The 23,372-nt window shown below is 42.4% G+C and overlaps 1 protein-coding gene across 9 annotated transcripts in view; it reads left to right on the forward strand.

Annotated features, from left to right (window-relative positions):
* GLIS3 (GLIS family zinc finger 3) overlaps window positions 1-23,372 on the forward strand; it is a 608,428-nt gene that overhangs the window by 431,929 nt on the left and 153,127 nt on the right. For all 9 annotated transcript variants that reach the window (XM_049895332.1, XM_049895324.1, XM_049895326.1 and 6 more), the window contains 2 exons: window positions 1,268-1,429; window positions 8,411-8,521. In XM_049895332.1, the coding sequence (XP_049751289.1) occupies window positions 1,268-1,429; window positions 8,411-8,521 (273 nt within the window). The remainder of the gene's footprint in view (window positions 1-1,267; window positions 1,430-8,410; window positions 8,522-23,372) is intronic.

Raw genomic sequence — 23,372 nt, forward strand, 5'->3', positions numbered from 1 at the left:
TTTTTTTCCCCTTCATATTTCTAAGTTCCTCTTCCAGTGGGAACTCAGATGGGATTAAAACTGTCTAAGTAACGTAAATATTCTAGGGCTTAGCCCCAGAGAGAGAGAGAGAAAGCTCAGTCCTCACCAAGACTTTATGCTTCTTTTGCAGGCTTTCTCCGATACTTTTTTTTTTTTTTTTTAAATTATTAGATTGTTACTTCAAGGATAGGAATCACTCTGGCCCTATGATAGTAGCTGAAGTTTTGCCCACAAAAAGCATTAAGAAAATATTACCGTCAGAAAGTACTGTTGACGAACCAATGAAGCATTTCTTTGAAATCTTCAACCTTTCAATTCTTCTATTCGTGAATTAGATTACAGAATTTCTTAAATAAAAATAAAAAGTCTTACTTTATTTGGAAAATGATTTAGCGCTCAAGGAATTGTCAGTCTTCCAGTTCCTTTTTAAAACCCCGAACCGGTGGCTGTTGAGTAGACGCCGCCTCGTGGCAACCCCGTGTGTGTCGGAGCAGAACTGGGGTCTCCCTGGCCGATTTGGTGGTCGTAGGTCACCAGGCCTTTCATCTGAGGTGCCTCTGAGTGGACTTGAATCTCCAGCCTTTGGGTTAACAGCCAAGGACTGTAACTATTTGCACCACTGGTCCTTTTGAAAAGCATGTTAAAAACTTTATCTCATTAGGCTTGGCACCACCCTCTGTCTTAAAAAGGGCACTCTTTTGGTTGTTGAAAACCCCTCAAAATATCGTTAAGAAAGTTTATGGCCATAGAGGAGCCAGCCGGCACACACCTTTTTCTTCCTGGATCTTTGGATCTCCAACTCAGCTTTTCTCTCATACGTCACTCTGATTTTTCTTGAGAGTTTATTAGTTGTCAGAAAGTTTCTTCCTTCCTGGTTCCTTCCATTTAGACCAATTTGGAAATGGAAAAGTGTGTTAATTTTTTAATAAATCTTTAAGACATGCGTTACTGTGTTTTTATTAACTGAACCAGATGGCTCACAGTGATTTTTCTCTGACATAAGTAATCACAGAAATCAGTTTGGGACCCAAATCTGGCATGAAAAGTGGCATGGATATCAGCGGGGATATGCCGTTTGCATAAACATGCGGATAATTTTAGAAGCAATATTTGTGACTGTTTGGATTCCATTTTACTTCATCATTTTCGGCCAAGTACAAACTAATGACATTTCTTCTTTTCCTTCCCCCAAGATTCAAGCAGTCAAGGTCCTTCTCAACAACCAAAAATTGTTTTCTCTTTGCAGTTTGAAGGTTGCAAGAAGGCCTTTTCACGGCTCGAAAATCTCAAGATTCACTTGCGGAGCCACACGGGCGAGAAGCCGTATCTGTGCCAGCATCCGGGCTGCCAGAAGGCGTTCAGTAACTCCAGCGACCGCGCCAAGCACCAGCGGACGCACCTGGACACTGTAAGAAGGGTGGGAGCTTTCCAGCTTCTAGCCTGGTCCCCTGGTGTGAGGAAGCGCCCCTCTGATAGTGGGACGCTGAAGGTGTTTGCTTTATGATCTGCAGGTGACAGGGACAAGCTGAGGGCAGCAGGAACCTGGTCAAGGGCCAGAGGCAGCCTGGCTGGCTATTTCGCTTTTCTGTAATTGCGGCCCATCCTAAATGTCACAACTGCCTGGGACAGAAGGGCTACTTGGTCACATCTGTGTATAAAGCAAGGACCCCTGATAGCACAGTGGTTAAAGCGCTTGGCTGCTGACTGAAAGGTCGGTGGTTTGAACCCACCATCCTCTCCGTAAAGACTACAGTCTTAGAAACCCCATGGGGCCATTCTACTCTGTCCCATAGGATTACCATGAACCGACTTGATGGTAACGGGTTCGGTTTTGGTGTATAAAGCAAAGGCTTTGTATATTTATACACTTAATGTGTACTGTTATACATTTATACATTCAATGTGTACTTTTATACGTAAAAATTTTACACATTTATATGGATAAATGTGTAAAATTTATACATTATATATATATATATATATAATCACAGTGGCTGTAACAATGGGCTCAAAGACAGCAACGACTGTGAGGACGGCGCACGACCAGTACATAGGGTCACTATGTGTCGGAACCAACTCGACAGCACCTAACAACAATGTACGTTTATAAGGGCTGTAACATGTTGTTAGGTGCCATCAAGTCAATTCCCACTAAAAGCAGCCCCATGTGACAGAGTAGAACTGCCCCATAGGGTTTTCTAGGCTGTCACCTTTACAGGCACAAATCTGCAGGTCTTTCTCCAGCTGCTGGGTGGGTTTGAACCACCAACCTTTCATTTAGCAGCCAACTGCTTAACCATCTGCACCCCCTGGGCTCCTGGGCTGTAACATAGTAGATTTAAATACAAAGAATAACTGCTAGAGATTGGACATTAAAGTAAGAATTCACATATCAAGACAGACTAAAATAGACAGGTATAAAATTAGACAGGTATTTTATACTATTGCTCGCTAGAAATATGAAGCTCTTCTTTTTTTTTTTTCTCATCCTGGCTCTTCTTGACGTGAGAACTTTGTGGCTGGCGTGAATTTGGAGGGTAAACCTGACCTTTATTTTCTGACCTGGTTTTTTCACCTTGAAATGACCTACAAAACACCAGCGAATCCTTCCCCAGGGTTGAGTTTTCTCACGCTCCCTGCATGCGTGTTAGCCATGTGTCCTTTCACGTAAACCCACTGAGGACAATTGCTCTGCCTTATTACACCCCTAACCCTCTCAGTGCTGTAACATTTTGCTCCCTGCAAATGTTTTCTGGGCGTCTGGCTTTGATTTTCTCAATTAGGTTAAGAGGCCTTCTTTTGCGTTTCTCAGGCTTTGGTGCTATTTCCCTTACAGAAGGCCCTTACAGAAGGCCAGGTAGACTCCTGCAATTTCACTCCATTTAACAGAGCCATCAGGATAAATATATTACAGGCATCTCAGATCTCTTAGCCCACGTTCTTGCCAATAATGTATTCATGACAGTGCTTTTGCAGTGTTACCGTTCTGATGTCTATTATTAAACTATACCAGAGATGCAGTTTTGAAAAGATACTGTTAGTTCTACATACCTTCTCAGGCATATTTACGATTCTTCTGATGTTATAGTTGACATATTTATTAAATTTTATATTAGCCTCAATTACTCATATAAGGAGCCCTGATGGCACAGTGTTTAATAGCTGAGCTGTTAACCAAAAGTCGGCAGTTTGAATCCATCAGCCATTCCTCAGAAGAAAGATGTGGCAGTCTGCTTCCATAAAGATTACAGCCTTGGAAACCTTCTGGGGCAGTTCTACTCTGTCCTATAGGGTTGTTATGAGTTGGAATCAACTTGACAGCAATGAGTTTTTGGTTTTGGGTGGCACAGTGTTTAAGCACCTGGCTGCTAAGCAAAAGATTGGGAGTCTGAACCCATCAGCTGCTCTGTGGGAGAAAGATGTGACAGTCTGCTTCCATAAAAATGATAGCCTTGGAAACCCTACAGGACAGGTCTACTCTGGCCTGTAAGGTCGCTTTGAGTCAGAATTGACTCAACAGCAGCGAGTTTTTTATTAGTCATATTGATAGAAGTCATTTTAACTATATGTCACATCACCTTTCTAAACAGAATTATCTCATTATATACAAAAATGTGATGGTTTATGGAGATTTGTCTAGTAAATATCTGAAATATAAATACAGCAGCATGGCATACGATGGACCCTTTCTGCCCTAGCTGAATTGAATTCAGTGATGAGAGGTCCAAGAGAATATTAAATGAATAAATTTGGTGGATAAGTGAGATTTTTAAAAGGCAGAAATAGAAAAAAGAATAAATTATGTTAAAAAGCCCTGTTTTGTTATCCCTAAAATGGTCTCGGTAGAATCCAATCAATTTTCCAATTTGTCACTAATCTTTATCATGGAAGGGTGAGCATTCGTGAGACAAGATCGCCTTGAGAAATTGCTTCCCCTATACCTAGTTATCTGTTGTTTGAAAGAACTATTGTGAGGCTAAGTTTTATGGCTCCACAATATTCTTCTTCACTTGGAGCTAATTTTAGCTAATCATTAGGAATTAAAAAAAAAGATCTGTTTTTCAAACTTTTGAGGGAAGTTACCGAAGATAATAATTTTATGATTCAGTATAATGTAATAGCTTAAAAACTTGGCTATTAAGAAAAAAAAAAAAACTCTTCTATTTTTATTTTTGGAAAAAAATGTTTCTCTATTAAATCTTCTAAAGCCATCATTTGTCTTTTAAGGTCCAGACTTCTTGTTTAATTTTTTCTACAGTATTTAGCAAATTGCTAAACACTTTAAAAATCATGCAGAAATTAAATACAGCCAGTTCCTGGATTACAAATGAGTTCTGTTTCTAAATCTGTAAGTTGAATTTGTACATAAATCGGAACAGTTAGGTACATTGGTATCTAATGTCAGTTAGTCAAATGTTTGTCTTAGTATACAGTATCTAGTGTACCTTTCTACGCATAAAAGACATTAAAGAAACGCTTCCAGATACGCTGAGACATCTTTGACATAATAATACACTAATAATAATAATAAGGTTTTGATTCACATGGCAAAGTAGCACCCATCTGTTATTACGAACCATTGTACATACCTTGAATTTTTAATATAATAGGCTTTATGGTGGCGTAGTGGTTAAGAGCTACGGCTGCTAACCAAAAGTTGGCAGTTCGAATCCACCAGGTGCTCCTTGGAAACCCTATGGGACAATTCTATTCTGTTCTTTAGGGTCTCTGTGAGTTGGAATTGACTGGGCGGGGGGGTAACGGGTCTAGGTTTTTTTTTTTAAATGGGGCTTGGTTCATAACTACAGGTTGTACATAAGTTGGATATTCGCAAGCTGGGAACTGCCTGTACTTATTTTGAAAAGCAAAGTGTAGTTGCTTGAAGAATTTATGATTTAAATTTAGGTCTGTGTTCCTTTCATTGGCTGTCCCTGAATGGCACAGACACTTAAGAGCTTGACTATTAACTGAAAAGTTGGCAGTTCGAACCCACCCAAAGCCATCCAAAGGCACCACACAGGAAGGCCTGGTGATCTGCTTCTGAAGGTCACTGCCTTGAAAACGTGATTCTACTCTGCATATATGGTGTTCCCATGAGTCAGAATGGACTTGACAGCAACTGGCTTGATTTTTGGATTTGATTCCCTTCCATTAAGTACTCCTGTGCTAATGCTAGCAGAATTTTGGATAAAGGGTTTTCCTTAAACTAAATGGATTAAATTTTCTGTACTCATAGGAAAGTAGCTTTCCATAAAGATTGCTGAGTTCATAATTCTAGCCCTGAAAATTTTTTTAAATTGTACTTTGGATGAAGGTTTACAGAACAAACTAGTTTCTCACTAAACAGTTAGTACACATTTTGTTTTATGATGCTGATTAACAACCCCAAGACATGTCAGTACTCTCCCTTCTTGACCTTGGGTTCCCTATTACCAGCTTTCCTGTTCCCTCCTGCCTTCTTGTCCTTGACCCTGGGCTGGTGTGCCCCTTTGGTCTCATTTTGTTTTACCGGCCTGTCCAATCTTTGGCTGAAGGGTGAACCTCAGGAGTGACTTCATTACTGAGCTGAACGGGTGTCTCCAGGGGCCATACTCTCAGGGTTTCTGCAGTCTGTCAGGGCAGCAAATCTGGTCTTTCTTTTTGAGTTAGAATTTTATTCTACATTTTTCCTCAGCTCTGTCCAGGACCCTCTATTGTGATCCCTGTCAGAGCAGTCAGTGGTGGTAGCTGGGCACCATCTAGTTGTGCTGGACTCAGTCTGGTGGAGGCCGTGGTAGATGTGGTCCATTAGTCCCCTGAACTTTTTTTTTATTAACTCATTTCTCTATTAGCATCTCAATGTCTAACCAGGGGAAAAATTTTTATAGTACAAATAGAAAATAATGAAAAATATAGCTTAATGAAGTATAACATGCCGTTTAAAGCCTACGTAATCTGAAATAAAGGAACCTTAGTGGTCATTACCATAAAAAAAAAGCTGCTGAAATTTGAATGGCTTTGTGGTGCTCTCATTCAGCTGCTAACCCAAAGGCCAACAGTTCAAACCCACCAGCCACTCTGCAGGAGAAAGATGTGGCAGTCTGCTCTCATAAAGATTAGAGCCTCGGAAACCCTACAGGGCAGTTCTACTCTGTCCTATAGGCTCCCTGTGAGTCAGAATTGACTCGAGGCAATGGGCTTTAACCAGAAATAAAATGGCAAGTACACCAATGCTGCTTGTACCATCCCCTGACACTGCTGTGCGGGCACACTGCTCCCAGGTGGCTTCAGCAAGGGGAGGAGTGACAGCTAGTGGGCAGGAAGGCTGAGTATGCAAGCTTTCTCCAAGACCATCTCAATATCAAACACAAATAATGTTGTTGTTGTTAGCTACTGTTGAGTCGGGCCCCAACTCTTGGCAGCCCTGCACACAACCGTATCAGACTGTTGTGGTCCATAGGGTTTTCACTGGCTGATTTTTCAGAAGTAGATTGCCAGGCCTTTCTTCCTAGTCCATCTTTGTCTGGAAGCTCTGCTGAAACCTGTTTAGCATCATAGCAACACTTCAAGCCTTCACTGACAGATGGGCGGTGACCACGCATGAGGGGCATTGGCTGGGAATCCAACCTGGGTCTCCTGCATAGAAGGTGAGACGTCTACCACTGAACCACTGCTGTCCCCACAAATAACATTACCCAGTTCCTTTCTTTCAAACCCATATGATAGTGATCACGATGACAATAAAGGCGTTGATTGGTATAACAATTCAATGCTCACAAAGCCTTTTTACGCGCGATGTCTCCTCTGATGCTCAAGACATGAGCTTATGTAGTCAGTCACAGGACAGCCAGTACAGATATGGGCCAGTTGCTCCCGTAAAGCAAGATTAAGGTAGGGAAGGCTAGTGCAAGAAAGCCTTGGGGATTTGGGAGAGATTTCAGGATAAAGAAAATCTATGCTTACCCAATAGAAACTCCTTGGCAAATGCCTTTAGCCCAAAACTGCTTAACCTTTATAAAAACTGTGAGGCTCTGTGAGCCTGGCTCATCTGTTTTTCATCGTTGGCCCCTAATATGTAACACAGCTCCCAACGCATCATGGAAGCATCAGAGCTGTTGGACGATTCAGCCAACTAATTAATCAGTAAATGAACCAACAAGTAACCATTGCTGCTGAGTCAGACCCAACCTGTGGCGACCCCATGTGGCCAGAGTAGAACTGTGATCTGTAGGGTTTTCAGTGACTGATTTATTGCCAGGAGATCACCAGGCCTTTCTCTTGACTCCATCCTCCAGCCTTTCAGTTAGCAGCCAGGCGCCTTAACCATTTGCATGAAACATAGTTAATCCTGTGCTTTTTTTTTTTCTTCTTCCCAGTTCATGGAATAAGCAAAACATTTTGATGTATTTCGTAAGTGAAGAGCCATGGTCTCAAATTCTTGCTGTGAATTTTGTCATTACCGTAGGTGCTGAAATTTGAATGGCTTTGTGGTGCTCTCATTCATTCGTTGCTAACTGTTATGTATCAGGAAACCCTGGTGGTGCGGTGATGAAGAGCTATGGCTACTAACCAAAAGGTTGGCAGTTCGAATCCACCAGGCGCTACTTGGAAACCCTACGGGGCAGTTCTACTCTGTCCTGTGGGGTCTCTATGAGTCGGAATCTACTTGATGGCGGTGTTTTTTTTTTTTTTTTTAATGTGCCAAGCACCAGCGATGCAGAAGTAAAAGTGCCTAGATCCAGCCTTAGATTCATTCCTCACACCTCCAGGAACAGGGGGTAATCAGAACAGCCAAAACTTGTTTCCTCATCTTGCTCAGCCAAGGGTTTACCCTCACAACCCAGGCTCCGCACCAGGGCTTCTCTGCAGCTAAGGCTATAATAACGTTTCTCTGATTTCTCTTGTCTGTTGTTCAGAAATCTCCCGTCTCCTACTCACTTTGTACTAATTTTCCTTCTTAATTCTCTCTCTCTCTGAATCAGGTTTCTTCTGAAACACACCCAGTCTTTTCTGGACTTTTCTACAGCTTCTTTACCTGCACCCTTAAAGAGTATGTCTTTGCTAGTTTCTGACAGTACCAGAGATTGTACTCAGGGGAACATCACTGTAAGTATGACTGGAGATGCCTACGAATAATTTCCACACTGAAAGAGGCTGCAAGAGTTATGTCTGGCGTGTACTCTAATGCGGTCTCTTAAAAATCATTGAAGATAGGCCACCTCTGTTTCTTGAAAGTTTCTCCTCTTTGCTGTCATGCAAAATTATTGGGCTTTCTAATTGAAATGCATGAGTATTACCCAGAATTCCCATTAGCTGGCTGTTCATACTCTGAAGTCAATAGTCTCTGAGTAAACCCTTCCATGATTCTGTTTACCATGTACCCACAGATGTTTCTTTCTTTCTCATTCAGAAACCGTACGCTTGTCAAATTCCAGGATGCTCCAAACGCTACACCGACCCGAGCTCCCTCAGAAAACACGTGAAGGCACATTCTTCCAAAGACCAACAAGTGAGGAAAAAGGTAATTTCAAAAGAGAAATTTTTCCAGCCCGGAAAAACACATCTAAATGACTCTTGCAGTGCTGGGAGCTTCTGTAGGACGTTGGGAATTCTTTACATTCCTCAAGGTGCACCATGCTTCAGACGGTTTGAGGAGGGAACTCTTCCATGAAGTATCAAGACTGTGGTTTGTATCGCTAATGTAGTCAGATAGGAATCTCCGGGGATGCCTTGTATAATAGAAATCAGAGGAAACTAGTGAAAAGTCACCTTAATTGGAAAGTCACACATTATGAAAATCTAGTCTAAATAGCTAAAGAAAATGGAATTGGAGTAAACAACAACAACAAAAAAAAACCCTTTCTCCAGATTAGCACTTTGTCTTAATGTAACACTTGGATGAAATGATTTTAGCTCTGATGACAAAGGAGGATGGTCCTGAGATGAGTAAATATAGCACACCCCTCACTTTCAACTTAAAAAAACACATTTCTGAATAGATTGTTATTGCCGCTAGTTGCCTTGGAATCGCCTGTGACTCCTGGTGACCTTACGTACAACGTAACAAAGCGTTGTCTGCTCCTGCACCATCTTCATGGTCTTTGGCATGTTTGAGTCCATTGTTACGGCTATCATGTAGTGTCTTCAAACCAAGGGGGCTCATCTTCCAGAACTTCATCAGATAATATTCTCTTAATAGATACTGTGTATGAAAATTTGAAAAAAGGAACTGAGCCTAAAATCCCTTTAATATCAGTAAGGGTTTACTACATCTTTAGAAGTTCATAAAAATTATCATCTCTCAGATATAGAAGAAATGTTAAAAATCAACCAGAGACCCACCTGACTTGTTGCTCTGCCAGCCTCATGGAAGATCTCCATCAAGTGGTTGGCCACACTGTGCTTGAACTCCTCTAGAGCTGAGGAGCTCACTACTTTTCAAGGAGTTTGCTAAGAATTTCAGATTTTGAATTTTTGGAGCAACAAGTATCTTCTGGCCATGACAGAAAACAAGTAGAGCCGACCTTGGCTCTTTGAGTGTTTCATTTCTGTTGAGATGGATATCTGATTTATTTAAGGATTCTTCATAACAAATTTAAGCATCGTTTCAGATTCATCTTGCTTCAATTGATTGAACACCATGGCTGGCATTTTCAGGTTACTGTGATTTCTACTTATAAATCTTGCATTCCTTCATGATTTATAGGGATTTAACACTTTTATGTTGGGAAATCATATCTAATCTCTGTTACTTGAGTTTTTCTTTCTTTGGAGGTGTTAGCACGGTGTTCGCTGAGGGCTCGTATATGGAAAGAATTTGACCTCTTCCCTGTGTGGTAGAAAAATGCCCAATTAAAAGGATTTGAGAGATACCCTTAATTGCACACAAAGTCTCTCTTGTAAGTCCGTTGTTAGAATTGCTTATTTTTTTTCTCTAGAAACATAGTTAAATCCGTTTATGTCTGATGTGTATCACCATTTGGCATGGATTGGATCTGCTCTTTTATTTTAGAAGAGTTAAGGAACTAACTGCTAAGTGAATTAGTAATGTACATAAAATTGTAAGGGGGTTACTAATCTTCCTAAAGTAACACTCCATTGCCATCTTCACAGTCATCCTTATGTTGGAGCCCACTGTTGGGGCCCTTGTGTCCATCCATCTCATGGAGGGTTTCCCCTTGTTTTCATTTACCAACCATGATGTCCTTTCCTAGCGATTAATCTCTCCTGAGGATGTGTCCAAAGTAAATGAGCCAAACAAAGACTCAACATCCTAGTTTCTAAGGAGCATTCTCCTTGTAACTGTTGCGTACTTTTAAGTATTTCTGCAGAACCACTGTTCAATGTTTTTCTGTCATTATTTGCACACGTCTTATAAAACTTGCAATAATGAATTCTGTATGTTAAAAAAAAAAAAAGAGAGATGAAAGTATTGTTTCCTTAAGTCTGACCGATCACCGTCCTCAAGTTGTCCCAAATGGGCGAGGTTTTCCTCAAAGAGCAAATCTATCATAAGATTGAAGAACAACTCATAGAGAGTAACAATTTTTGTGGATGTGAAAGAGCACATGTCCTGTATCTAGACAGATAAGCAACAATATGATACTCAGTTAAGGAGGTAACCTAGGTTGACAGTAAATATAGAAATGTAACGGAATATTTTCAGGAATTATTAGCAGTTCCACCTCTATTTAAAAGAAGAGAGTATTTTTGATTGTGTGAAAGGCTTTTTTTGTGTGTGTGCATCGGGTGAAAGGTTACAGAGCAAATTAGGTTCCCATTCCATAATTTGTACATAAAGTGTTTCCTGGCTATAAAAACAGCATGAGGGTGGCGTCTGCCCTCCTCTAACTTCACAAGGGGGAAAGAGAATCAAGATCGACAGCCCAAGGCTGATTCTTATGAGGCGGGGGTCAGACAGGCCTCCTCTCTCTGCCATATTTACCAATTCCGACACCAGCCGTCCCTCCCACGGCACTCTCTACTTCTCTGGTAGGTTCTATGATTCATTGCAGTGGCCACACAGAACTCACAGACCATACACATGATTATGAGGTTTATTAGGGAAGTTAACAGGTTACAATTCAGGTTCAGGGACACTCAGAATACAGTTCTTCCATCAGGACAGCCTCTTCCCAGTCATGCTGTCAGGCGTGCCTTTCTTGGCCCTCAACCTCTGCTCAAAGGCACTCAGCTTTCTCTCTCCATGGGTGGGGAAGCCCACCACACCATCTCCTGCTGCCAGATCTTTGCTACCAGGTCTCTCTTGCCACTGTTTCTCAGTGTCTTCAGGGTTACAGCTCTCTCTCTCTCTCTCTCAGTCTCCTACTTCTAGAAGCTTCTCAGTGCAGGGATCCGGGGTCCAAAGGGCGTGCTGGCTCCTGGCTGTTCTTCCTGGTATGCTGGAATTCTCCTTCCTGGGTCTGGGATGGCTCATTTCAAGCCCAGCGGGATGACAAAACTGACCAATGACCCTACTGCACAATCCCACCCAATCACTTGGGTGGATGTTACAAAACCATGGCTAGGAAGGCACACAAAAGTGATCTCAGGGACCACAATGGCCTTGGCTTCATTCCCCACAATGTGTCAGTACTCTCCCCATTTCTGCCCTGGGATCCCCATATCCTTTTGTCCTGATTTTCTACCTCTTCCTGCCTTCTCATCTTTCCTTTTGGGTAAATATTGCCCTTTTGGTATCTTATAATTGATCATTCTAAGGAACACATTCCTCTCAGGTTTTATTGTTTATTTTATGGGCTTGTCTGTTGTTTGACTGGAAGGTGGTCTCTGGGAATGACTTCAGTTCCAAGTCAGAATAATGTCTTAGGGCCATAGTCTGAAAGGTTCTTCCAGTCTCTGTCAGACCAGTAAGTCTGATCTTTTTTGTGAATTTGATTTTTTGTTCTACACTTTTCTCCCACTCTGTCCAGGATGCTCTGTTGTGATCCTAGTCAAAGTGGTTGGTAGTGGTAGCCAGGCACCATCTAGTTCTTCTGGTCTCAGGGTCTTGTAGGTTGTGGTTCATGTGTCCCATAAGTCCTTTGGACTCATTAGTCCCTTGAGTCTGGGTTTTTCCACTTTCTTTTGCTCTGAAATGGGACAGACCAATAATTGTGTCTTAGATGGCTGCTTGCAAGCTTTTAAGACCCCAGATGCTAGTCTGTATGAAAGATTCTTGACGCATAATTGAAAAAAGAAAAACCGACCTTGAGACAGCAAAATATAATTTTATAGACAATTTACAGACAGCCTTCAAAAGGCAAGTTAGATAATAAGGATATGTATACGGGGAACAGTATTATAATCTACGTCAAATACTGCAGTGTCCGATTTTACTTTTGTCTTACCTAAAATGAGGTATCATCTCTCAAGTAAGTTAGCTTTGGGTGCTCACTTGGTTTCCTGCAAGTGATTGGATTGATTTTTATTGCCCAGCCTCACTGACAAGGTCGTGGTGTTTACTTTCTGAATTTTAGCCTGCCTTTTTATCTGAAGATTTTAAAAATTCTTTATGAATCTGGAATGGGTTAATTTGTGGAAATTCAAAGGGTGAAAGTTGCTCTGTCCAACAACAATAATGACGAAAAGGAAATGTTACTCCCAGGAGAAGCAATGCTGATAAACCCCAAATTGGTGGATTTACATTTTCAAGTCTCTCACTGGTACACCGGCATGGAATACTTACATGGTAAAATGCTGTTACTAGACCTTGGAGAAATTGTAATTGCGAACTCACATCAGGCCTTGGTATTTGAAATATTTCCTGGCAGCCATAATTAAAGAAAAAAAAAAGTAAGAAACAATAAACCTTTTAAGGCAGAATTAAGATTATTTACGACTTTAATTAAAAATTGAAAACTGGCATCGTTTCAAAAAAGCCTTTACAAAAAATGTGAATTCATCAAAAATAACCATAAAAATTCCAAGGTGATAAAGGTGCAGTGAAGTAATGGCCCCAGCCCTGGGGAATTGTTTTGTTGAAAGAATAAAACTCTTTGCTGTCACACCCGGTTAGTCATGGACTCCTTTAATATACCCTGCCTGCCTGCCTGTAATCCTCTTTTTAACCTCCCCCTGAACACTAAATGACATTATTTTGGTCTTAACATTGCCGGCTGTATGAGGCTGTACTCTGAATTGGGGCCAGGACAAGGCACCCTCAGCCACAGGACAACAGTGTATCACACAGGACAGACATTTCATAAGTAATGCCCTGGTTGCAGACATGTGTCCTTTTCCACACCTATTGGATCCCACTGAAAATCAAGAAAACCCATTACCTATTGCCATCAAGTCCATTCTGACTCTTGGCGACCTTACAGGATGAGTAGAACTGCCCCATGGGTTTTTTAAACTGTAATCTTTTTTTTTTTTTTAATTATACTTTAGATGAAGGTTTACAGAGCAAACTAGTTTCTCATTAAATAATTAGTATACATACTGTTTTATGACACTGGTTGCCAACCCCCTGACCTGCCAGCACCCTCCCTTTCTCCACCTTGGGTTCCCCATTACCACCTTTTCTGTCCCCTCCTGCCTTCTCATCCTAGTCCTTGGGCTGGTTTGCCCATTTAGTCTTATTTTGTTTTATGGGCCTGTCTAATCTTTGGCTGAAGAGTGAACCTCAGGAGTGACTTCAGTACTGAGCTAAAAGGGTGTCCAGGGGTCGTACTCCCAGTCCCTGTCAGAATGGCAAGTCTGGTCTTTTTTTGTGAGTTAGAATTTTGTGCTACATTTTTCTCCAGCTCTTCCCGGATCCTCTACCGTGATCCCTGTCAGAGCCCCTAGACTGCAATCTTTACAGCCTAGAGTCATCGAGAAAAAGGAAGACCCTCAAGGAGGTGGATTGATACAGTGGCTGCAACAATGGGTTCAAGCATAACAGTGATAGTGAGGATGGCTCAGGACCGGGCAGTGTTTCCTTCTGTTGTACATAGAGTCTCTGTGAGTGGGAACCAACCTGACAGCACCTGACAGCAACAGTCTTTAGGAGGGAAGATTGCCAGGTCTTTCTCCTGCTGAGCCGCTGGTGGGTTTGAACTGCCAATCTTTCAAGTTAGCAGCTGTGTGCTTAACCGCTGTGCCACCTGGCCTCCCTGAAAATCGAGAAGAACCTGAAATCTCAGTGAAATATTTATTTAAGCTGCTAAAAGAAAGACGGAGAAGAAGAAGAAGAAAAAAAAAAACTCTTCTGCAAAGGAATTGGAATAATTTGGCTCACTGCACGCAGAGCAAACTTTTCTCTTTGCATAATGCATGCACACCCACACAGCCATCAGTCGCTGTACAGATGTCTTCCTTCAGATGCACTTTGCAGATCTTTGAGTCCATTCATTAAGTAGAAGGCCACACAGAGAAGTGAGAAGTGAACACGTGCGTCACCAGCTCTGGTCTCCACTGAGAATAGGATTTAGCCTGTAGAGCAAAAGGCAGACTGTGTCCTTCAGTGCTGGCTGAGAATGAGTGGGTGAAATCAGAGAAAACGAAGGCAGCATACCACTGGAAATTTTCCTCAAGGCTGTGAGATTTATAGAGTTTTTCATTTTCACCTCGTCAGCACTGGAAGCTGGGAGTTCTCCTTCAACTCTACCCTGCTATCAAAATGGACTTTTAAAAAAGCAAATGCAAAGAATGCCAGGCCAAAAGCTAGAGGCTACATGAGCCTTCTGTCCCACGCTGCCACAAAGACTCCAGACTTGGGGTGTGCTATGTTCAGTGTTTGTCAAACACCGACCTTTTAACACGCGCCATGGCTGACGACTTACTTTTGCAACCTCAACCTCGGCTGTTACAGAACAAGCATCATATTTGAAATGTGTGTAAATGCGACAACATGCGTTTGTATTTTCTACTTAGAGAAACAGCTTTGTATGTATAGCTTTCTGGAGAGCAGCTTATTGAATGCAACTTTCTCTTCCTGTTAAACTGGCAGTTCTTTGGGGTCTATTCAGAGCCACCACCATGTATACTCAAAACTATGAACAGTTGCATGAAATACCACCTCAGGGGCAGTGGTGGTTCAGTGGTAGAATTCTCACCTTCCATGCAAGAGACCCAGGTTCGATTCCCAGCCACCGCACCTCCTTCGCAGCCACCACCTACCTGTCAATGGAGGTTTGTGTGTTGTGTTAGTGCTGAACGGGTTTTTTTGAAGATTCCAGACTAAGACAGACTAGGAAGAAAAGCCTAGTGATCTACTTCTGAAGATCTTTTGCATCATGGGCAATGTGGCAGGTAACATGCATGAGTGGGCACACAACTATGGGGCTTCCCAGATTTCGACAGCACCCCCTCACTTTTCCCTCTTGTTTCCCTTGGGACAAAATTAATGATGGAATGACAGTAATAGGCCCATATCATGGATATACCTTTTCCAAATGAGCTAGCTCCATCCCTCCCCTTCACATTTAAGAACCCATACTGGAATACATAGCAACCCCATAGGACAGAGTAGAACTGCCCCATAGGGTTTCCTAGGCTGTCACCTTTATGGAAGCAGATCACCAGGTCTTTCTTTTGCTGGGTGGGTTTGAACAGCCAACTTTTCAGTTAGCAGCCAAGTGCTCAACTGTTGTGCTACCAGGGACTCGAAAGCACCTGACAGCATTGGAATACAAGTTTGGTGGTGCTGTCATGGGGTGACGTTGAAACAGCCCTGGTATTTTTTTAAGTTAGTCACTTATGAACTTCTGTTGTTGTTAGGTGCCATTGAGTCACTTCCGACTCATAGCAACCCTGAGTGCAACAGAACAAAGCACTGCCCAGTCCTGTGCCATCCTCACAATTGTTGTTCTGCTTAAGCCTATTGTTGCAAACACCGTGTCAAACTTCTATACCGTAGCAATTGTTGGTGACAAATTACTTGCCTCACACCTCAGAATGATGGTGAGCGGGCGGACTGGATTATTACCCGATGACCGTGATGCATCTGGTTCGAGCAAGTGATTTCAAGGAAGGCTCTGAAAGACACTTTTGTAAGACAGACATTTTGGTTAAAAATAGTGATACTAATTAATAATGAAATTTAAATGAAAAGCAAATCAAGTTACATTTAACCCTTTGCCAATAGCACAGATTTGGAGTTGAAACCAGTTGCCTGGAAGCGTCTATTTTGAGTTGGCCCAGTGTGAGGCCAGCTATGCTTTCCAGTGCGTTTCGATGCTGCCTGGTGAGAGGAGCTGTTGGAAAGTTGCTGAGAATTCATATTTTGGGGGGAGGTTGTCAACAAGAGTGAGCAGTTCTCTTCCTTTCTAGAGAGATCAGAAACACCCGCCCTCTGACTGGTGTAAATGGTTAAGCACTGGACTGCTGTCCAAAAGGTTGGTGGTTTAAAACCCACCCAGAGGCACCTCGGAAGAAAGCCCTGATGATCTGCTTCCAAAAGGTCACAGCTTTGAAAACTCTGTGGAACAGCCCTACTCTGCACCCACGGGGCTGCCACCAGTCAGAATCGGCCAGGCAGCAACGAACCAACAGCAGTTACTAGCGTCTCTCAGGTGGTGGTTCTAAAAAGCAGTACTTGTCCAAGTGTGCTCTTTGGGACACATTCTACAGGTTATTGTTAGTCATTACTTTACAGAAGTTTTTTGCAGGCATATATGTTTGGGAAACACAGGGTTAAACAGTATTTAATGGTTTCCTTCTTGCAAGAATCCTTACACACAACACAACAGTTGGCGCCGAGTCCACTCGTACTTATGACGACTCCGTGTATGTCAGAGTAGAACTGTCCTCCACGGGATTTCAGTGACTGATTTCCGGAAGTAGGTCATCAGGTCTTTCTTCCTCATTTTATTTTTCTTCCCCCCTAAAATTCTTAATTGGGACAGGAAAATAGGGGTGTTTGGCACTGCTCTGGCCAACTAGAGGACCTCGTGACGGCTGCTCTAATGAGCGGCTTGGGTTGTACAGTACCTGGCACAGCTACCTGATGGAACAGCTCCTGTTTTGATTGATTGACTGACAGGAGCCTTCTAAGCTTCTCCTTCCTTTTCTCTTGTTAGATTTTGTGGCTTGTTGATGAGAACGATTTTGGAATGAAAGCACTTAGCTCAGACTCTTGCCTAAATATAGTGTTCTAGAATATCACGACACAGCTCACCTCGTCCTTCCCAGGCTTCTCTGCTTCCAAAGTGCCTACGTCTCTCCTGTAATTCCTTGTCTCTCTGGTCGTTCTCTCTTGTGTCCCCTTTCAGCTTCAGTTGAGCTTTGTTTTTAATATCCATGGGTGATATTTGCCCATTTGTTTGTATCTTGGCTCTCTGAGCTGTGAAGGTTTATTTTCAGGGTGACTTCACACAAAGACTTGGATCAAGTTGATATGAAAACTTCATGGTGGATGCTGGGCAGGTGGCCGTGTCTTGGAGAAGTGTTTGAGTTGGATGCCAGGAGATCCGGGCTTCTTTTAAGCAGTGCCATGAATTGCTTCGTGACTTAGCTTAGGTTACATCCCCTTGGTTTTTCCATTTTCCTGTCTTCCAGCTAGCTTGAAAAGCAAACACAGGGCCCCTGAAGTGGAAGGTGAGCTAATTCCGTAGAAAGCATTGTTAGATCATGTGACTGCCATCCACGGCCGTCTCTTGTGGCTGACAACAGGACAGCAGTGTCCGTGGAAGTTTTTTCCTTTCTGAGGACTGTGTATTCTTGTACGTGAAGTCATCTTCAGCCATTACTAGAGCTAGTCTTTTTGGAGAATATGGACGCTTGGGTGACAGTGCAGAAAAGGGGGAGGAAGCTGCCACCCAAACCAGGGAGAATTAAAATCAAACTTGAGCCTGTGCTCTTTGGTTTGTTCAGGGGTTATTAACTTGGGGCCCAGGGAGCATAGAGATGTATACAGACGGATGGACTTGAGGAAGTTCATGAGCTTCCAGAAATTATATGCAAAATGCATTTTTTTCTAGGGAGAAGCTCCATAGATTTCATTGACTCTCCAACTAAGACCTTTTGAGCCAAAAGAAATGCAAGGGTCCTGGTGATGGCTTTACTTAAAAACCAAACCAAACCCACTGCCATCAAGTCAATTCTGACTCATAGCGACCCTATAGGACAGAGTAGAACTGCCCAATAGAGTTTCCAAGGAGCACCTGGCAGATTCGAACTGCCGACCTCTTCGTTAGCAGCCGTAGCACTTAACCACTATGCCACCAGGGTTTCCTTGGCTTTAGTTACAGGTCCCAAAAAGACTTTACCCAACTAAGAACCTATGACTGTTGTGCCCTGGAGGACCAAATCCAAATGATACAGATTTCAAATTTCAAATTATTCAACCTTTACTTAGACATTAAAGAGTCCTGGTGGTGTAGTGATTAAGCACTCAGCTCAGTGGTTCCATGGAAGAAAAGACCTGGTGATCTGCTTCCGTAAAGATTATAGCCTTGAGTTATAAAGAAAATGTTTTACGTTCTACTTTAGTGAGTAGCATTTGGGGTCTTTAAAGCTTATGAGCGGCCATCTAAGATGCTCCACTGGTCTCACCCCATCAGGAGCAAGGGAGAATGAAGAAAACTAGAGATACAAGGGAAAGATTAGTCCAAAGGACTAATGGACCACAACTACCATGGTCTCCAGCAGACTGAATCCAGTAAAACTAGATGGTGCCTGGCTACCACCACCAACTGCTCTGATGGGATTACAATAGAGGGTCTGGACAGAGCTGCAGAAAAATGTAGAACAAAGTTCTAACTCACAAAAAAAGATCAGACTTACTGGCCTGACAGAGACTGGAGAAATTCTGAGAGTATGGCCCCGTGACACCCTTATAGCTCAGTAACAAAATTGCTCCTGAGGTTCACCCTTCAGCCAAAGATTAGACAGGCCCATAAAACAAAATGAGACTAAATGGGCACACCAGCCCAAGGTCAAGGACAAGAAGGCAGAAGGGGACAAGCGAGCTGGCAAAGAGAAAGCCAAAGTTGAGAAGGAAGAGCATTGACATGTGCTGCGGTTGGCAACCAATGCCACAGAACCATATGTATATTAATTGGTTAATGAGAAACTTGTTTGCTGTGTAAACCTTCATCTGAAGTACAATAAAAATAAAAGAAAAAGATTGCAGCCTTGGAAGCCCGATGGGGCAGTTCTACTCTGTCCTATAGGGTTATTATGAATTGGAATCAACTTGATGGCACACAGCAAGAAGACATTTACTATGTGTCTGATATTTTGCCAAGTGCTCTGGTATACAAAAATGGTAAGATCGGCCCCTTTCTCTTGAGGCAATCAGAGATGTTAATGCTGAAGTGTGACAAGGGGTAAACCAAAAACACCGGTGTTATTGCCATCGAGTGGATTCTAACTCATAGAGACCCTATAGAACAAAGTAGAACAGCCCCATAGCGTTTCCAAAGAGCAGCTGGTGGATTTGAACTGTCAACCTTTTGGTTAACAGCAGCTCCTAACCACTGCGCCAGCAGGGCTCCAAGAGGGGGTGCTGATTGTATAGATGGCAAACCACAGTGCTGACTGGAGGTACACCAGAAGCCATTGCACCAATTAGGACTGCGTACACTTTTCAGGATCGAATAGAGGCTTGGGCAAGGGTAGTGGCAACTGGAATAAAAACAAGTGGACAGGAAGTGGTGATGGATTGAATGCTGGGGTGAGGGAAGGGAAAAGTCAAGATGGCTGCAGGGTTCCTAGGTTCTGGGATTGGATGAAAAGTGAAACATAGGAAGGAAGGAGGAAAGGGTATGCTTGACAAGACCATGGTAGATTTTCCTTGGGAACCCTTTACCCGCTGTATTGGGGATCAATCAGAAACAGAAACAGAGATAGAGATAGTGAGAGAGATAAGCCAGTTGCTGCCGAGTCTTCTCCAACTCATGGCAATCCCATGCATGTCAGAGTAGAATTGTGCTCCACAGGGTTTTCAATGTCTGATTTTTTGAAAGTAGATTGCCAGGGCTTTCTTCTGTGGAACCTCTAGGTGGACTTGAATCTCCAACCTTTTGGTTAGCAGCTGAGCTAACCATTTGCACCATCCAGGGACTCCAGAGATAGAGATAGAAAGATGGAGATTTATTGCAAGGACTTAACTTATACAACTTCAGGGGCTGGCTAGCCGATTCCTAAATTAGGGAAATTCTGAAATCTGTCAAGAAGGGCAATCAGGAAACTCTTGGGCAGGAGCTGAAACTGCAGTCCACAGGTGGAATTTCTTCTTCCTCAGGGAAACTTCAGTTCTGCTCTTAAAACCTTCCAGTGGATTAGATCGGGCCCAATCAGATTACCCAGCATAATCTTTCTTTATTTAAACTCAGTTGATTGTAGATGTTAATCACATCTGAAAAATACCTTCATAACAACCCCTAGAGTAGTGTTGTATTGAATAACTGGGGACTACAGTCAGCTTGTCAGTTTTTCGTACTGTGGGGGCTTGCGTATTGCTGTGATGCTAGAAGCTATGCCACCGGTATTCAGATACCAGCAGGGTCACCCGTGGAAGACAGGTTTCAGCTGAGCTTCCAGACTAAGACAGACTAGGAAGAAGGACCCGGCAGTCTACTCCTGAAATGCATTAGCCAGTGAAAACCTTATGAATAGCAGCAGAACATTGTCTGATATAGTGCTAGAAGATGGGACCCAGGTTGGAAGGCACTCAAAAGATGACTGGGGAAGAGCTGCCTCCTCAAAGTAGAGTCAACCTTAATAACTTGGATAGAGTAAAGCTTCCGGGACCTTCATTTGCTGATGTGGCACGACTCAAAATGAGAAGAAAGAGCTGCAAACATACATTAATAATTGGAACCTGGAATGTACGAAGTATGAATCTAGGAAAATTGGAAATCATCAAAAATAAAATGGAACACATAAACATCGATGTCCTAGGCATTAATGAGCTGAAATGGACTGGTATTGGCCATTTTGAATCAGACAATCATATAGTCTACTATGCTGGGAATGATAACTTGAAGAGGAATGGTGTTGCATTCATCGTCAAAAAGAACATTTCAAGATCTATCCTGAAGTACAACGCTGTCAGTGATAGGATAATATCAATACGCCTACAAGGAAGACCAGTTAATATGACTATTATTCAAATTTATGTACCAACCACAAGGGCCAAAGATGAATAGAAGACTTTTATCAGCTGCTGTAGTCTGAAATTGATCGAACATGCAATTGAGATGCATTGATAATTACTGGTGATTGGAATGCAAAAGTTGGAAACAAAGAAGAAGGATCAGTAGTTGGAAAATATGGCCTTGGTGACAGAAACAATGCTGGAGATCAAATGATGGAATTTTGCAAGACCAATGACTTCTTCATTGCAAATACCTTCTTTCACCAACATAAACAGTGACTATACACGTGGACCTCACCAGATGGAGCACACAGGAATCAAATCGACTACATCTGTGGAAAGAGACAATGGAAAAGCTCAATATCATCAGTCAGAACAAGGCCAGGGGCCGACTGTGGAACAGACCATCAATTGCTCATATGCAAGTCCAAGCTGAAACTGAAGAAAATCAGAGCAAGTCCACGAGAGTGAAAATACGACATTGAGTATATCCCACCTGAATTTAAAGACCACCTCAAGAATAGACTTAACCCATTGAACACTAGTGACTGAAGACCAGACGAGTTGTGGAATGACATCAAGGATATCATCCATGAAGAAAGCAAGAGGTCATGGAAAAGACAGGAAAGAAAGAAAAGACCAAGATGGATGTCAGAGGAGACTCTGAAACTTGCTCTTGAGCGTGGAGCAGCTAAAGCAAAAGGAAGAGTTGATGAAGTAAAAGAACTGAACAGAAGATTTCAAAGGGCATCTCGAGAAGACAAGGTATTATAATGACATACGCAAAGAGCTGGAGATGGAAAACCAAAAGGGAAGAACATGCTCGGTGTTTCTCAAGCTGAATGAACTGAAGGAAAAATTCAAGCCCCGAGTTGCAATAGTGAAGGATTCTATGGGGAAAATATTAAACGATGCAGGAAGCATCAAAAGAAGATGGAAGGAATACACAGAATCATTAAAAAGAATTAGTCGATGTTCAACCATTTCAAGAAGTGGCATATGATCAGGAACTGATAGTACTGAAGAAAGAAGTCCAAGCTGCTCTGAAGGCATTGGTGAAAAACAAGGCTCCAGGCATTGATGGAATATCAATTGAGATGTTTCAACAAACAAATGCAGTGCTGGAGGTCCTTACTCATCTATGCCAAGAAATATGGAAGGCAGGTTCCTGGCCAACTGACTAGAAGAGATCCATAGTTATGCGCATTCCCAAGAAAGGTGATCCAACTGAATGCGGAAATTATAGAACAATATCGTTAATATCACATGCAAGCAAAATTTTGCTGAAGATCATTCAAAACCAGCTGCAGCAGTATATCGACAGGGAACTGCCAGAAATTCAGGCTGGTTTCAGAAGAGGACGTGGAACCAGGGATATCATTGCTGATGTCAGATGGATCCTGGCTGAAAGCAGAGAATACTGGGAAGATGTTTGCCTGTGTTTTATTGACTATGCAAAGACCTTCAACTGTGTGGATCATAACAAATTATGGATAACATTGAGAAGAATGGAATTCCAGAACACTTAATTGTGCTCATGAGGAACCTTCACATAGATCAAGAGGTGGTTGTTTGTACAGAACAAGGGGATACTGATTGGTTTAAAGTCAGGAAAGGTGTGTGTCAGGGTTGTATCCTTTCACCATACCTATTCAATCTGTATGCTGAGCAAATAATCAGAGAAGCTGGACTATATGAAGAACGGGCCATCAGGATTGGAGGAAGACTCATTAATAACCTGTGTTATACAGATGACACAAACTTGCTTGCTGAAAGTGAAGAGAACTTGAAGCACTTACTAATGAAGATCAAAGGCCACAGCCTTCAGTATGGATTGCACCTCAACATAAAGAAAACAAAAATCCTCACAACTGGACCAATGAGCAACATCATGATAAACGGAGAAAAGATTGAAGTTGTCAAGGATTTCATTATACTTGGATCTACATAAACAGCCACAGAAGCAGCAGTCAAGAAATAAAAAGACGCATTGCATTGGGTAAATCTGCTGCAAAGGACGTCTTTAAAGTGTTGAAGAGCAAAGATGTCACCTAGAAGACCAAGGTGCACCTGACCCAGGGCCTGGTATTTTCAATGGCATCATATGCATGTGAAAGCTGGACAGTGAATAAGGAAGACCGAAGAAGAATTGACGCCTTTGAATTGTCTTGAAGAAGAATGTTGAATATACCACGGACTACCAGAAGAACGAACAAATCTGTCTTAGAAGAACTACACCCAAAATGTCCTGCGTCTTACATACTTTGGACATGTTGTCAGGAGGGATCAGTCCCTGGAGAAGGACGTCATGCTTGGCAGAGTACAGGGTCAGTGGAAAAGAGGA

This window comes from Elephas maximus, chromosome 9, assembly GCF_024166365.1.
Source record: "Elephas maximus indicus isolate mEleMax1 chromosome 9, mEleMax1 primary haplotype, whole genome shotgun sequence".
NCBI classification, from domain to species: domain Eukaryota; kingdom Metazoa; phylum Chordata; class Mammalia; order Proboscidea; family Elephantidae; genus Elephas; species Elephas maximus.